This window comes from Anopheles funestus, chromosome 2RL, assembly GCF_943734845.2.
Source record: "Anopheles funestus chromosome 2RL, idAnoFuneDA-416_04, whole genome shotgun sequence".
In the NCBI taxonomy this organism is placed as follows: domain Eukaryota; kingdom Metazoa; phylum Arthropoda; class Insecta; order Diptera; family Culicidae; genus Anopheles; species Anopheles funestus.
In genome coordinates this window covers 72587770-72604655 of record NC_064598.1, presented here as the reverse complement: position 1 = coordinate 72604655, position 16886 = coordinate 72587770, and the positions used below count along the sequence as shown (strand labels likewise).

At 37.0% G+C, this 16886-nt stretch overlaps 1 protein-coding gene across 1 annotated transcript in view; it reads right to left on the bottom strand.

Annotated features, from left to right (window-relative positions):
- Window positions 1–6065: 6065 nt before the first annotated feature.
- LOC125762527 (zinc finger protein sens) overlaps window positions 6066–16886 on the bottom strand; it is a 30061-nt gene continuing 19240 nt past the window's right edge. The window contains exon 8 of the mRNA XM_049424719.1: window positions 6066–9279. Within this exon, the coding sequence (XP_049280676.1) occupies window positions 9086–9279 (194 nt within the window). The 3' untranslated portion in view covers window positions 6066–9085. The remainder of the gene's footprint in view (window positions 9280–16886) is intronic.

The window sequence follows — 16886 nt, the reverse complement described above, 5'->3', positions numbered from 1 at the left end:
CTGATTATTATATTAAGTGACCACTAATGTTTAAACCATTTGCCCCTTTGGAACGCAATCTCTGATAGTAGATTGAGTTCTGTCTTCAACGGAATCGATGTCATATTTTGTTCCTTATTTACGATTAATTGAGTGCTCATTTAACGAGACTAAACTTCATAACAAGATGTGTCCAAATATTGTCATAAAAAGTCGACATGATACTAGGAACAGTCGTATTGTTTATTAAATAAATCGTAAAGCGCACAGTTGGACGAATGAAAGTTTCTTCGTATTTAGCATTCCTTAAGGATCAATTGATCGTTATAGAACGGAAAAAGACAGCACACATGAAAAACCAATGAACGCAACATAGTTATTATGATTGAATGTAACTTATCCAACCGTTGGAACAAACAGGCAATAATTGTTTTAACCAGGGAGTATCGTATGCGTCACGTGCTTCTCGAACGTTTTTACGACACTTTTATGTACATTGGGTTATTGGTAGCTTTATGTAGTATTGTCCGGAAATATAAGCCACTGCGACCAATATTGGGTCTTGTTCGAATCTGTTTGTTATCAAAACCAAACATGATTCATCAAAATGATCTCTAATTTCACGATCTTCATTTCTTAGGATATATACAATCATACACGTATTGATGTCCTGTTTTTATCTTCATAATCTAGCCACTGTGTGGCTTCATCACATACCATAGGTGCAGCCTAATAACTCTACCTAAAAATAACATTTATGGAAAAATGTTCTTTTAATTCAAATTTATTGCTGCTTCGTGTGCTTTGATGCGGGTTGTAGTAATTTTTGCTTTTAATGGTAGGGTGTGTTGTTTTTTCCTGACTTACAGGAAAGATAAAATTCGACAAACGCTTCATTCCATTCATATTTGTTTTTTCTGTTTATATTTGAAAAAAGACCGAGACATAAAGCTACAACAAAGCTAGACGTATCAGAATCCTATCGTTTTGACCCTAACAAAAGAAATAATTTAACTGTAAAACAAAAAAGATAAAAATTTAAAGTCTCAAAGCATCATCCCCAACATGAAATGACATTGAGGTGTAAAAACAGTTTACTAAATTAAATCGAATAAATTAAATCATCAATTAAATCGGTTTACGTCATTAATGAATCTGTTCTTGGATTCAACTTTTTACTCAAACCAAGACTCCTATTAAGTTACATTCATAATGATGTTGCCTTTGGTGAGGGAGGATTATGTTACAGTTAGCAAGTTAAATCATACTCTTGCCATCGATGTGATTTCATAACCTTCTCCAACAGAAATGGTTCTAGATCGTATAAATGGTAAAATCATTGATTCGACGGCAATGATCGTAGGCTGCAATCTTAGTCTTAATTGAATGCAACTAAGATAAAAACAGACATTCCCTACTTCAACCTCAGTCTCAATCTGATGGTCAATCGTCAGTTTTTAATTGGAGCTCTCGATGCAACCCGAACCCCTGTTAAGGCTAAGACGAGGCAGTGTCGTTGACACTAACGTATTCCCAAGCAGAGATCTGAACTTCGTAAGCAAGTTCAGATATTGATTAACAGCCGGCTCTGTATGTTTTCAAATGTGCGTCTGGAATAAATTTTAATTGACACTATGGATATACGGTTTTCTTGGTCTTAGGCGATATACAAGAATTTAAATTCTTTCACCCTAGTACGATCATTGTAGTGATGGGTTCTCGGAATCGCACCCACGGCTCCGAACCGCTTCCGAGCAAAGCAACTCCGGCTCCGATTCCGGCTAGGTTAAAACCACGATTCCGCCCGGAGCCGTCCGGAGCCGTCCGGAGCCGTCCGGAGCCGTCCGAAATCGTCGGAACCGTCCGGAGCCGTCCGGAACCGTTCCGGACGATTCCGACGATTCCGACGATTCCGACGATTCCGGACGGCTCCGACGATTCCGACGGCTCCGGCTGCCGACTAGGCGGCTCCGGACGGCTCCGGGCGGTTCCGGACGGTTCCGAATTTGGAGTACTGCACCTACCTTCCGGAGCCGCTTCCAAAATTTATGGAGTCATTCGGAAGCGATTCCGTTTTTTTGTCGGATCTACCCATCACTAGATCATTGTGGATCAGTGACATATAGCTTTTAAGCGATAGCATCTTTCCGAAATTGATCTTTATTTACTGTATTGAACTGTATTGAAAATGGAAAACAAGTTTAATTTCGATTAATTTTTAAATATTTCCAAATGTTCATACTTTCTTAAACAAAAATTATAATAGTAAAAAACTTCCACTTGAAACGAGTAAACGACTTTTTCATTAACTATGTTGTTCATTATGTCAATGTATTCGTTCTCCACGAGGTCACGACATATGGCAGGACCGCATCGGAACCCCTTTTCGCGCCTCGTCAGTGTCCATTAATTATTCACATGGATTTCATCAAAGATAGGAATCTTTCCATTTTCGATTCGTCAAGGGCGACTGAGGAGGAGACTGAGGGATGGCTCATATCGCTTATAGCAAATAGATTCAGTAACTGTAGCGAACAAAACCAAGTATTTCACCTAGATGTGGCTGATAAGCCTGGCTGATTTCAATGACAGGGCGATGGCTATTCATATTCGAGTTTTAAACCGCTCTTTACTGTCTTATTTCTGAAGCAAACTAATCAAATACTTATTCTCTTGATATTTGCGTGTTGCGATTGTGACATGAATCAACGCAAAGAAATTCATTAGATAATCCCTTTGATTATTGAATCTAGAAAATACCACCACTAAGGAAAACTTTATTATAGCATTTTCAAAATATTTTGATAACAATTAGATAATTATATTAATAATTTGGTGGACATTTAATCCATCAACTCAATAATCGATTCAAGCTCGTGATATTTTGCGTTCTTAATCGTTAATATTATACCAAAAAAAGCTTTATAAAATTAAAGAAATAATTTTATTATACAAAAGTATTACATTTTAACAATTAACACGACGAAATTGATTGCTTCAACCACTGTACTACTCTCAAGCATGTTCTTAAATGTCACAACCACTTGTGACATTTACAAATTGCGTGACAAATTCTCTTAATTTACGAATGAATATAAAAGCACATTGTGTTCTTTTCATGTCTTGTATCACCGTAAGGAAACCCAACCATGTGAAAAGTGCTGACAGGCCTTATGTGTCCAAGGAGACGAATAAGATCAACCATTTTACTGGTTCCCGTTTGTCGAATGTTCGTTTATTACACGTAGATAACGAATACTGAGTCAAACCCTTGAACAACTAACAAAGCTTTGCACGTTTCATCAGGTCAGCTTTGGCGATGGTTTAGCGATTTGTAATCCAATTCCTATGGGGAGTTTATGTTCTGTATTGACAACCTTGTACGAACCTTCACGTAGATTTACTGGTTATTTTTCATGTAACTCCCAACCCTCCATAACGACCGCGTTTTATGGTTTTTATAGCGTGGTCACGCGCAATTACTCTTCTACGCCCGAACTCAGAACAGGCCATCACTACACCATCCGATTGATATTGGTTCGTACCCTCTGAGGTGCCATTTGTATTCCGAGGGATCATTCCAATGTCAATCCACGACAGCATTCACCGGCATCTTACCACTTCCGCAGACAGACGATTAAATGTTCCACCGAGGACAAATAGAAATGTCGTGTGTTCCAAAGGGGACTGTTGACTTAAGACATCGATACTCGATTAAAGCAATGCGAAACTCTGGAAGAGAGTTAGTTTGTGTTGGAGCTTAGCACATATTTTTAACTACACACATCAATAAATTGGGAAATGATTTTTCAACAACTGCTCCCGAAGTGCTGGGTCTGTTGGAGCGAATAACGATTGGGGAATTCGAATGTTTTTTTAGCTGCACTTGTGTCCTGTTTTCTTCACACTGTAAATAAAATTTCATTCTGGGAACGGTAGAAGGGAATTAAAGGATGAATGGATTCCATTAACTTTTATTGAGCAACAATCAAAATGTTTACCGCATGCTATCAACTTTGAAAACATGGCATCGAAAGAAAATTGCCGATCGAAGGGGTTTTGCTGAAGCTTAGCTGTTGTATTTACTTATGCATAGCTGGTATATAATGTGTAAAAAAGCATCAAAGTTGTACTTTTTAAAAACTGCAATTTATTCAATTTAACATGAAAAAACTTTCGATAAACGAAGGAAGAAACGCGCGCCACTTCCTAGCAATATTTAGAAATGCATAGTAAAGGAGAATAAAAATCGTTCTTAAACATTCAGCTTACAGATTCCAAGGATCGATCGATATGTTCATTTTACATATTGTTCGATCTAATATTGGAAATTCTTGAATTCGTTTAGTGTTTTTTTTTTTCATTCTTTTTTACATTCTACTTCATTCCTGATGGCAGCATTTTCTTCACACGTGATTTGAATAAGGACATTTTTCATCTCGTGTAACTGAATGACTTTTGGGGATGGATTGTTTTTCCTCTTTTACAATTTTTTTGTTTTACTCTCGTACACTTTTCATTCCTATGGTATGCGACGCTAGCAAAGAAAATCTTCTCCAACGATTGTCAACCCTAGATGTTCTCTGCTTTGCGCGAAGTCACTGGGAAATGATTTACAGTCCACCGAAAGGATGGAAAAAAGAAAATTCCTTCTCTATTTACCACAGAAAGTAGTTCCTTATACGACGATAGAGAAGAGCAGAGAAGGAGTAGGATTTTTTTTAAATATTTCTCTTCATGTCAATTTATCGCTATATTGCAAAAATCCTTGATTTATGGTCATCCTCAGTAAACAGGTAGCCAGCATCCGTTAGGGCTTGGTAGATTCCAGTGACTTATGACCAGTATTGCTTTTAAACAAATAGATCTTATGACCGTGGAGCCACAGCAAAAAAAAAGAAGACGTTTAATATGACCCTCGTTTCCATTCCAGCTATTTAAACAGTGAATTCTTGTGATGTTCTTGTTCGCATAATAAAGCGATGCGCTGGACAACGATAATGGCGAATAATTGTGTTCATTACAAGGGCTATTTGTTTTCTGTCTTCCCCGTTAGCTTTACACACTCTGGAATACGTTTGTCCTATTTATTTTCCACATTGTTTTACGGACTTTTTCCTTTTTTCCCTTTTTTTCTAATTCATTCCTAAGGCTTTTCCATTTATTATGTCAATTTTTTACTCCTAGTCACGAAATTCAATGATGTCATGATGGTTGCAATGAAGCGTGAGATCGAAAGGGTTGACTTATGATTTGTTTGAAATAGCCTTTTGCAAACAAAAAAACATCTAAAGAAAGAGCATGTTATGGATCGCAGCGACAGTGATGTATTGTAGGCTGTTAACTCGTTTATAAATAATGTCGTAAGTCGTTCAACAAATAGCAGAGATGGCAAACTTCTCCTACTAAGATATAAATCTTGCTGGGGTTAGCCGATATGACGTCAAGGACTAGGTTTTCTCTCTTGTAGCGCAAACACTACTCTCATTAGGAACAAAGAATCGCAAACGATTCTATTACATTAGTCCGTTTGATGATTACCATTGATTTACTGCCAATTAGTATACGAAAATGACCAACTCATCTTAATTAAATGGAAGGCATGCAACGTGTAGCCCTTGCGTGTTAGGATGTTATATGTTGCCAAATAATTCCCAATTACAAATTTCGCAGTTTATTATTTTAACAAAAATCAACTTGCGACAGTTCATAGCTTTCCACATTATTGGAAAAATGACTTGGATGTGCAAATGACAAGCTTGCATACGGCAGCATAACTTTGAATGTTTAATTTTCATAGATTTTTGACTGACTGAAGAAAATAATCTTTGATTTTTTGTTTGCTCGTAAGCTGGTAGACTTTCAATACGTTTTTTATGAATTCAATACGTTTTTGTTCTGTAAAACATCGGCACCACTAAACGGCTTTGGTAATGTTGTGTAAATATTCTGCACGGACTAAAAATAAAGGAATCTATTACTAGAATACTGTTTGCAGGATTTATTTAACACAATAATGTAACATAACTCCAATGTCGTTTTCATGGTATTTTTGGTAATTTTTCTCTTTACTCTGTTCTAAGACATACGAAAAAGGTTTTAAGGCTTTTAGTCGTTGCACGCACTATCTATCGAGTATCAGGACCCATTCTTGTATATTAACAAATATGCCTAGTGCCACCTATTTTAGATTAATTGTATTTTTATAGAAAGAAACTTTTGCTTATTTTTAACCTATTTTACTCCTCGTTACAAGATCTTTTCTATGCAATTTACTATTCAAGATACGATTACTTCAACTTGGTTGCAAAACCATTTCTTGCGGACGAATAACAAACTTTCCATTTCAACTCAAAAATAAAGACAGATAAACGGGAAGAGTTTTTTTTCGAAAAGTTTATCATAGCGCTGCATATACCTTCATTATTAGTATTACTTTCAGTAAGTTTTTATTGGGTTTCAGTTTTGAACACGTATTGAAGTGGGTGGTTCAGAAAGCGACGTAATTGGAGACAGTTGAAAGGAACGTGAACTTCTTTCCAGAGTGAAAGTTCATTTTGACTAAAAATTAGCTGAGAATAGACTTTAAACGGAAGGGTCTTTCTACCAATAGCTTTTTCTATCAAAATCGTGATCTGTTTAAAATAAATGTTTGTAATACTTTAGGAAATTATCAAGATAATTGCTGGTAATTTTATATTAATTATTGTACCAGAGTCCAGAACACTACCATAAAATGACATGGAAAATTTTATTTTCGTGGTTTAATCTGAAGAATTTGATAAACAGTAATATAAATGAAATAACTTTAAACTAAATCAAACATTAGATGATTTGAAATGCGCTCACTGAGTGATATTAACCATTTATAAATAAAGCCATAATTATGAAATTAGCTCCACAAGATAACAAAAAATTCTAATTGAATAAAACGAGTTCCTCACCGCTTGTATTAACATAATGACATTTTCCATCTATCCATCACATCCAATCCATTTAAATAATCAGATATTGTAGGTATGAAGAAAAAAGAAATTAAATGAATGATGTAGTCTTCGCCAATGATGGAAAAGAGCTGATGATCAGCGTGGTCGGAGTTAATATCAGTTTACGTACTGAAGCAGTAATGTTTCCATACCATACTGAAAATCTAATCAATAATTACGAAGTAATCTGATCCGTTCGAAAGAAGTGTAAATGTGGGATGTAAAAATTTTTTAAATATTTTACAATAAAAATGCATTTAAAAGGTAAATTAAGAGTCGAAATTTAAAATTGAACATGAACTTTACCGATTTCCTTCCAAACAAACTACTCTCTGTTGAACAATAGGCAATTTCTTGAATCTGCAAAACCGCAGTCATGTTCGAAAAAAAAAATTATAAGGTCACATAGCTACTGAAGTAAGTTAGTATGGACAGTAAGTCAGAAGAATGCATCGTAACCACATCAACCGCTGGACAGTAGTTTTCGAAAGGGTTTGGTCGCATTATAATGACCATCATTTAATTACTTTACATATAATGCCGTGCACAAGGTACAATTCATATCATACAAAACTGCTGGAAATGTTACTTCCACAAAGGTTGTGCTACGCCTAAGGAGTGGGTATGAGCCATCTACTGGACGTTCCGAGGGTGACCACAACGATAAGCTTCTATGCACGCGCCTCAAACATGTGAAGGGTTTTGTAGATACCCCATTACAGTATACCAAAGAACCCACAAAGTCTGGCTCACTTACCATCGTTACAATAAATACCACAAATTTATGGAAATGGACATTGAGCGTACGGCTGTTGCAACAATACTAATAATACTGAAAGGCAGGCACGTGGAACTGTTGGGATGAACAATAATGGATGCACAATTTTGCACAAAACCAAAGGATTGTAGGTGCGGCCAACGATGTTTACCATCCCTTCCCTGTAAGGGTTGTGTGTAAATTAAACAAATAATCATAAATACCGACCGTGTGCCGTAAATTTCGGATTCATAAATAATACACCCAAAAAACAGAAGTCGAGACCATTCGACCGGCAAAAAATTCACGCCATTGGGGTTTTTTTTTTTATGAAAATTGCACATTGATGTTTATTGTTGATTTTTAGTGTGTGAGCTTTTGTATGTGTGCAAGTTGTTTTCCATGTTTGTTTTTTCACATTGACATTTACGAACTGCGCCTCCCATGCTATGATCAAATGGTTACAAAAACAGAAACTAAATTGATTTACAATACAAATTCGGGGTATTTGTGTCAATGGGCACTTTGCAGACAAAAATACACCTATCTACACCTACACATTACCACCCACAGATTACACAATGGAACGAATACATCAGATCTCTAAACACGCATTTTAATATGCGTAATTTGTTCTACCTTTTTCGGGCCCAACAAGTGATAACATACAGTAAACATAAAGAAACAAAAAACTAGTATTCCATTAAATCTGTGCCCCAAATTAGACATTGCCCGTTTTTAACGTTGGATAACACTGATATCAGGAGAAGTAATGAACGAAAGTTTACCTTCATTTACTGCCTTTCACATATTTCTATTCCTATCTATTTCTCTTAATGCTAATTATGGAAAACATCCACACCACGGATGACATTGCACGAAGTAAGTTATATCATGGTGTAACACATTTGTTCGTACTTGTTTTCTTCTTCTTACGTCTATCAATGAAAGGAACCGGATACGAGACATGTTAGTTATCGCAAACAGAAGATATTTAACAAAAAATATGATATACGTTTAAACTAGTGATACTAATATACATCTCATTTTTAAGCTATCTGCGTATCATCTTTTGATGGATTGTACAATTTTTACAAACATTTTCTATCCCATTCAATGCTGGTATCACTTTACGCGATCAGTCGATCACGATAAACTCTCCAGCGTCTCCTGTCACTGGTTTGGGTGAAGCGTTCGATCCAGGAGACAATGGTTGTGTAGATCCTCCACACTGCGAGGGAGACTCTGGTGGTCCAGAAAGCATAACGACATTGTGGCCATCTTCCTCCGGTACCCTTAGACATCCGACAGTGGAACTGGTCGAGGAGATCGCTGTCATAGTGAACTCCGGTCGGGCCTTGGGTTAGTTGACAATAGTGCGGATCTCCGTGTGCTGCGTTTCCTTGTGACGACGCAAGTCCACTTTCCGCTGGAATGCTTTGTGACATAGCTCACACTGGAATGGTTTGTAGCCGGTGTGTTTGCGCGAGTGCGTGATGAGGTTCGAGCTTTGACTGAAGGCTTTTCCACACACCTGACATTTGTGCGGTTTTTCGCCTGTTGATGAAAAAAGGATCGTGATGTTATTGATCAGAATAATTTAGTGGTGGTGTATTAATTTGTAAAGTATTAAATTATTTTTCCAATATGACATAGTGAGAGCGAAAATTATGGATTTTTAATGGAATGCTTTTAAGTGCTATGAAGATAACACCAAATCATATCAATAAGGAAGGACGCATAAGACAATTCACGAGTTCAAACTTATGTCGCCCCAAAAAATGACCGTTTTAAATTACATCAAACACTCAAACCAGTGTCTAAGTCTCTGTTCTTATCTGCACGAAAGATTTTGTCCGTCCACGGACACCCTCGTTAAACATCTTAAAAAAAAGTATATATTTATGGGTGTCTGTTTTGCAAGATTGCAGTTGAACGACCGTCCAAAGTGAAGCCCGTCTTTTGGTTTACGACCACCGTCGACTATTATGAATGCCATTTAGGGGTTCATCCGTTGTTAATGGGATTCTAACGATTACTAAAAGCAGTTGAGGGTACCAAAAAAAAAAAAAGTCTGACAAAAGATGTTAAACTGTGGTAGCCAAAAATCTTAAATCTGTACTCTAGACCATCGACCATAAACTAAAAACTTTTTGCTGCTGGATAAAGTGCAAAGATTTAAATTAAAATGCACTATAAAATGAACATTCGCTTGGAATGCATCATTATGGTTAAGAACACTGTGTTATGTGTTTTATATAAAAAAGTTGGAATGGGTTTCCCATTTGTGAATAATAATACAAAACAAGTGAATTTATTCAAAATTTCACAATATTGGTTGCAACTTTAAAACAAAGAAACATAGAATATACCGCAAAATAACATGTTTCATGCTCTTTATTTTAGGCTGAGTATTTGATTCCCAAGTCGTATGTTTATAAAATAATTACAAGAAGTGTCTTATCAATGAACTAGTTAGATTTGAAGATTGTACATTTTTGATGTGAAAGCATTTTATTGCTAACCATTTGTTCTTTAAATCATTTCATAAAGCTTTAAATCACTCTCCAAAGTTGAAAACATTAAAAGATTCTTTTTTCGTCGAAAGATTTAACATATTTGAACGGTTTAGTGACGGTACTAACATCTTCATTAATGTTTCAAAAATTGTCCATCCACCACCGATGGAATGAAAAACATTGCACAGAAATTTCGGCAATGATTTTGGATGAAAGAATTTTTACTATGACTGCCGCAGATCGTAATTCCGATATCTTTATGTACGATTATTTTATACTACTTTTTGCGTATTTTAGGGCTTGGGAATGAAACAATACGTTGCTCAAAACATAGACAGTTAATGTCCAGACAAGCAAAATTAAGGTAGACACGCAAAAATAAAACCATTCACTATTATACGGCACCGGAAGATGGTACGGATCGTAAAAAAAATACGGTCTCTGCCGCCTCGATGCTTTTACCCAAAACATAAAACGCACGATCCATCTTGAAAATCCATTTCCATCGGAAATCATCTGAGACGACCTAAATCAGAGCCCGGGCGCTGCTGATGTGCCCTGTGATTGTGCCCGGCGAAATGGTTGTGATTTTGTCTCACGTTTTAGTACCATTGCCCACACACCGTTGACCCAAGTGATCATCTTCGTCCTTCCACCAGGACTTCGTTTACCCCGGTTCCCGGACGCCCCGGTACGTAACAGTGTTGGTGAAAAGGGATTATTGATTTTTCCATTTAGCTCAAACTCCTAGCAACCCACAACAATGTGAAGAGGAAGAAAAAAAACGCTCCAAAAAGGACATAAACTTCCATACCACCGTATCAAGTGTGGTGAAACACATCTGTGAACCGTTTCCATCTGGTCTGGTTTTATTCCGTCTGGCCCATCTGTGAACGCGCGTACCATACAAACCGCACACACTGATGAAGCGAGAACCGAAAATCTTCACTCATTGGCAGCATTAGTGCCGAGGTTGGCAAAGCACAAAATGACAGACTCAACAGCAACCTGCAAAATATACACGAAAGTACACAGAGGAAATGAAAACAGCAGGACAAACCAAACAAATGATGCTATCCTCAGCAGCGGCAAGAGTTTTGTGTCCAAATACATGAATCAACTGTGGGTCGTTATCCCCAGGAATGCTATAAGGTTTGGCAGGGCGAAAAAAAAGGAACTCAATGCCACACTCGTAAAGGCTACACGTCTGGCTATAAATATAAAATCAGTGGAAAATCCTGTATATTTTATCACACGGGCATACCAAGCCGTTTCCCTTCGGTAAGGAGGTAAGTTTGGGATGATGGAAGGAAAAAGCTCAATCTCAACCCTCCCACTGATTTGGCGCGTGAGTGGGCGGATACGGAAAAACGGATTGCACAAATACAACCGAAAAGGATGTTTCAGGACAAGAATGAGAGCAGCCACAGTAGAGAGGGGAGAAAAAAAAAATCATAAGATAGAAATGGCAGACCGAATGAACCGAGCAAAAGCTTCGCTCGAATCGAGTAGTTTAATATAGCATCTGCACCATTAACATCAGACTCGTTTGATGGAATCACGGGATTCAATTTCATTCTGATAACGGAGATTTCGATATGAATGTCAGAAAGAGAGAGAGAGAGAAAAATCAGTATGAGAATGTCTGATTTTGCGCATTCTATTCCAATGAACTCATAATATCAAAGGATAATTAAATATCCCTGGAATTGGGTCAAGGAGAGGAAGAATTTCATTAGACATCTGCAAATATGTTTGATAACTAGAATGTACTATTGTCTGTTTTATTATTTAATAAACTTAAGAAGTATTTTCCACAATAGAAAACTGCGTTCGGATTAAGCTCGAAATATGGAAGAACGAAAAAGTTACACAATCAAATCGTTGATCACTTTTCCTTTTTTTGCCAAACCAAATCTCGTAGCAGCAATCTGATCCTTACCAGTCCCTTATCATCGTACAGTGCCACACACAGCACAGACAAACCATCAGGGGAATGTATCATTGAAACTCCCACCGCACAAACGCGTGATGGTGCGTACGAACTCGTAACTCGTGGGGACACGTGGGGTGTTGGTGGAGCTGGTGGAAAAATCGCGTCACAAATGGCGTACCAGCGCTGAACCGGAGCTGAACTCTCGGTCGAGAATCAGAGCCACATTTTATGTGCACATCCGAGCACGTGTGTTTGTGTGATAGCGATGGGTTTGTGCTAAAAGGAAGGAAGAGTGAATACAAGCAAAAAAAAAATGGAAAAACGAGAACATCGACAAAGCGTATCCCTGAACTTCCTCTAAAGGATCAATGATGACGATGATAACGAACATCGAGAGAGTATCACAGAGTGAGCTACGAACGTGTGTGAGTGAACGTTCCCGTATTATCATCACCATCATCCCCATCAGTAACAATGAATACGAGGCCACAGACACACCGATAGTAATCATCAAAGTGAAGCACAATCTGTATAACAATTCTATTTCGTTGAGTTGGGATTTTTTTTTGTTTTCAGCTTTAGTCGGTTATCACATTCCATTTTCGCCGAGTTGTGGCCTTCGGGGCGAATCTCTTCCATATGAGTTTATAGCTATGTTTGTATCTACTTCCGCGTGTTCGCTTCGTGTGGCCACCGGAATGGGAAAAAAAGGAAATTGTTTGCTTTTCATTCACCACCATGTGTCTGTTTTTTTTTTTCTTTTATTTATATTGTACATAGTCACAAAGCAACGTCTAGGTTGGTGGTGTGCGCCTCCATTATATATAACTGCCCCCCTTTTCTATGCGCCATTCGTACATAAGCATTTTGAATGGTACATTGCCAAACACAGCGAATAAGATTTCTTTCGGGGTGCTGGTTTTCCCCTTCGCAAGAACTCATACCAGAGGTCCGCTGAAGTTGAAACCGAATGTGCTTGCACCACGTTAGGCATCGAGTATATTTGAGAATGAGCGTTGATTTTGTTTTAGCAATGTGTTTGGTGCTTCATTTCAAGGATTTCCCAGCTTTCCGCACAAATAGATTCGTTCCGCACTGTGGAACAAGAAATACATAACCCAGAGGTATGTTAGAGGTCTGGTGGTTTGTGGTAGCTTTTCGTTCCACTTTTGGGACCATCATTCCGAGCGGAATCTGAATCAGAGGAAAACGAAATCCGTTAAATTTAGATAAATAGAGACTGCCAGATTGCGCTGGGTATGAGGCAAAAAGTGAAACAATCCTTGCGTCGTTTGCAGTCGAGAATGAAGCGTTGGATATAATTTGTTACAGCAAAGGACTTTCCGGACGGAAAAAAGGACCGTCGGTATTTTTTTTATTTATTTATTTCATGCGGTGTGCTAATACTGCGTTAGATAACAAATGTAATTAAATTCGTTTCTTTTTCTTCGTATTTTTTTTGTCAAGATGGTTTGCCATCTTATATTGTCAAATATATTAAATTATTATAATTCAAATATATTATATTGTAAAATTAATATATTAAAAAAAATATATTAAAAATATTAAATATTATATATTTAAAATATTAAATTTTAAATATTTTCTTGAGATGTCAGATAAACATAATAATATTTAAAACATTATGTGTCCTGCAAGTGAATTCAATCATCCTGAACTCTGTATTATTTATCCTATAATAAAATCAACTTTATACAACAATCAGCATTCGCCATTTTGTCCCAAGATATTTTTTGCAGGCTGCTTGTACATAAATGAATCTTAAGAGTGAGGGTACTCCAAGTTCGTAATTCAATATTTTCAATATGCATCTCTCGCACAGGCGCAATAAAAGAGTCAATAAAATATCCAATCACGGTAAATCAACTGAATGCTGTTCTCTTCCCATGTACGATGTAGCTCACGTGAAGGTCTCGAAAGCTTTTTTCAGCTTTAATAATTCTTTTTTTACATAGGTATTGCAAACTAAGAGATAGAATGAATATCGCTGCATTAAAATGAAATATTAGCAATGGAAAACATGCGCAATCGTTGCGGAAACATAAAAGCGTTGAAAGGTCAATAAAACAGTATTCGATTTACAAAAACAAAAAACCCATCCAAATAATCCTAACAAATATTTAAAAGAGGTTTTTTACTATATAAACACGCGTTTATATAGTCAGATACGGGCCAAATTCTCGATTGCTCCCAAAGGATCAGTTTTCTCATCTACGCGTTCCGAATACTTTTTGTTTCTTGATTCATGATTGTTCACCTACTTAGGTTTCGAAGCTATAACTTTAAATCCATGAATTATTTATGCTTAATGTTTCAAGAAAATATGTCGCTCTGACTGTGGGTAGTTTATTTGACTGTTTTCTTCACAGTTAGCTAGATCTAGCTTTACGAATAACTTCAGCAGGAATCAGTCAAATTCTACGGAAATGCCATAATAATAATAATAATGATTTCTACCTCCCAAATTTTCATCAAACGAACGAGGAAAACTAAATATCCGGTACTTGTAAACGAACGTCCCAAGTGATGAGTCAATAACGTCGTTATTCTGATCGTTCAATTATTCGTTTCTGTTCTTTGCTTTTCGTATTCAATTTCTACTGCAATCTTTCAGCAGGACTAGGAATCAAGACATTCTGTTAAACGGCTACAAGAGCTGAGTTGTTCATCTCCCCTAAAAAAAAAATCAAATCATGGGGCCACCTTACGCCGTTCGTTTGTGTTAGTGTTGTCAAAGTGAAAACGAAAACAAGCCGAGACAACAACGCAACAAAGCAATGTTGTCGAAAGGACGATGTTGAGACAAATCTTTCGAGTAACGGTACGAAATCAAATCCCAATACATCGTCCCTTGTTGGCAAGAAAAATCAAGCGAAAAAGAACTTTTCAAATACCCGTTGGAGATGAACATTTCTTGGAGTTCAGATGGGGGGGACAGTGTAGATGGATCACAGAATGCCAAAATCATTTCTATTCACTGTGGCATACAGTTGCGATGATGTTGATGATATTTATCAAATCCTGGCCGAATGGTGCTAGGGAGAGAACTTGGAATGGTCTTTTTGGTTGATTTGTAGCGATGTGGTGTTAGTAACCGTAAGCGAATAACACAAACCTGAATGAGACCGAAAAAGAAAGTGGATGTGTTTTCCTCCCAGACAAAGATACGTTACGAGAAAAATCACACAACACGAGGGAGAAGATTTTTCCAACGTTCTGCAGGAAGCAAATGATAAAAAATTCAGGTCGTGAATGTTCTAGATTTATTCGAGAAATGGAAACTTCTCTTCCATATCGCCTGGGACAACACGTAGATACCTTGGATAGGAACATGCATGTATTCTACCGGGTGGCCTTGGTACACTGGAAAACCGATCCGGGTGTCCAATGTGCACAAAAAAGTTTGGGAGTGATTTTCCCCTAAATCCATTTGCTTCAAAACGTTAGTAGTTCTACCGCGTTTGGGCAACGAGGTAAGCTCTAGCCTGCTAGCAACCTGGTTATAAAATCATATAATTTTCATTTCTTCATTCTGCAACGAACATCTGAGACCACTTCGAACAAGCACCGGAGCATGTGAGGCAGTGAGCACCATGTACCTGTGATACACTTGAGACCAACCTGGGAAAGATGAACTTGTTAATATTTGATAAATCTATTCTAAGAGATTTAAATCCAGAAAGGTTTTCTGTATCATTCTATCGTTGCATTGTGCTAGTATTTTCGTAACTTATCTAATCTTTAAAATAAACTTCAAAAAACCAATGTTTTGAACAGAAATTCGACCATGTACAGATAAGAAGAGAACACTCTGACGATCCCTAATGAAGATTTTTTTCTATTGAATGTCTGTGCTCTTTCAGCAATTCTATATAACCCATGAGAAATCGAATTTTGGGAATTATCAAGCAAAAACCTAAACATAACCATTGGTTGTTTTCTTTTGTGGTCCAATGCTTGAGCTTAGCAGATATTTTGGACGAGAAGATATATTTCACCAACGATTTTATTAGAGGAACTAGTGACATTCCAATGCCTCGAATCATCGAAACAGCTATAAGAAATGATTAAAGAACAGATAAAAACCTGCAACTTTAGTTGTTCCATCAAGAATTAATCAACTCAAACTTAGTTTGAATTCTTTGTTATATTTTGTTTTACTTTGTTTCAATCTTAAACGAAGAACATGAAAACATTGTGGAAGATTACCAATATTTTACTTTAATACTGGTCATAAAACGTGTTATTTTAGAAACATGTTTTAATATACCCATTTAATGAAAGGAGTTTCATTATTTACTTAAAAAGGGCGGTGCTATTACAAAAAAGGATTAAATACTGTTCCAATGAAAAAATAAATCGAAGTTGAATTTCCTTTTCGATGCCGCAAAGAGGAATCGTAAGGAAACAACAAACCACTTCCACATAATGCAAATGATCAATATTTGCCTACCAAAAACCAGAAGCCTGGAGAATGACCTTTTAAATGATCGTCGTGTATTATAGTACATAGAAAAAGTGTGCTACATTCACCATCCACCACCACCCAAGAGTATCTCAGGACTATCAAATATCAAGGGTGCGATTTTTTCACGCGACACGCGTCAAACTTCCGAGTCGATCGGGAATCGAGTTCCGCAAAAGAGAGTAAACACTTCTGTTCCCATCAAACTGTTTCTGGTCCGTTA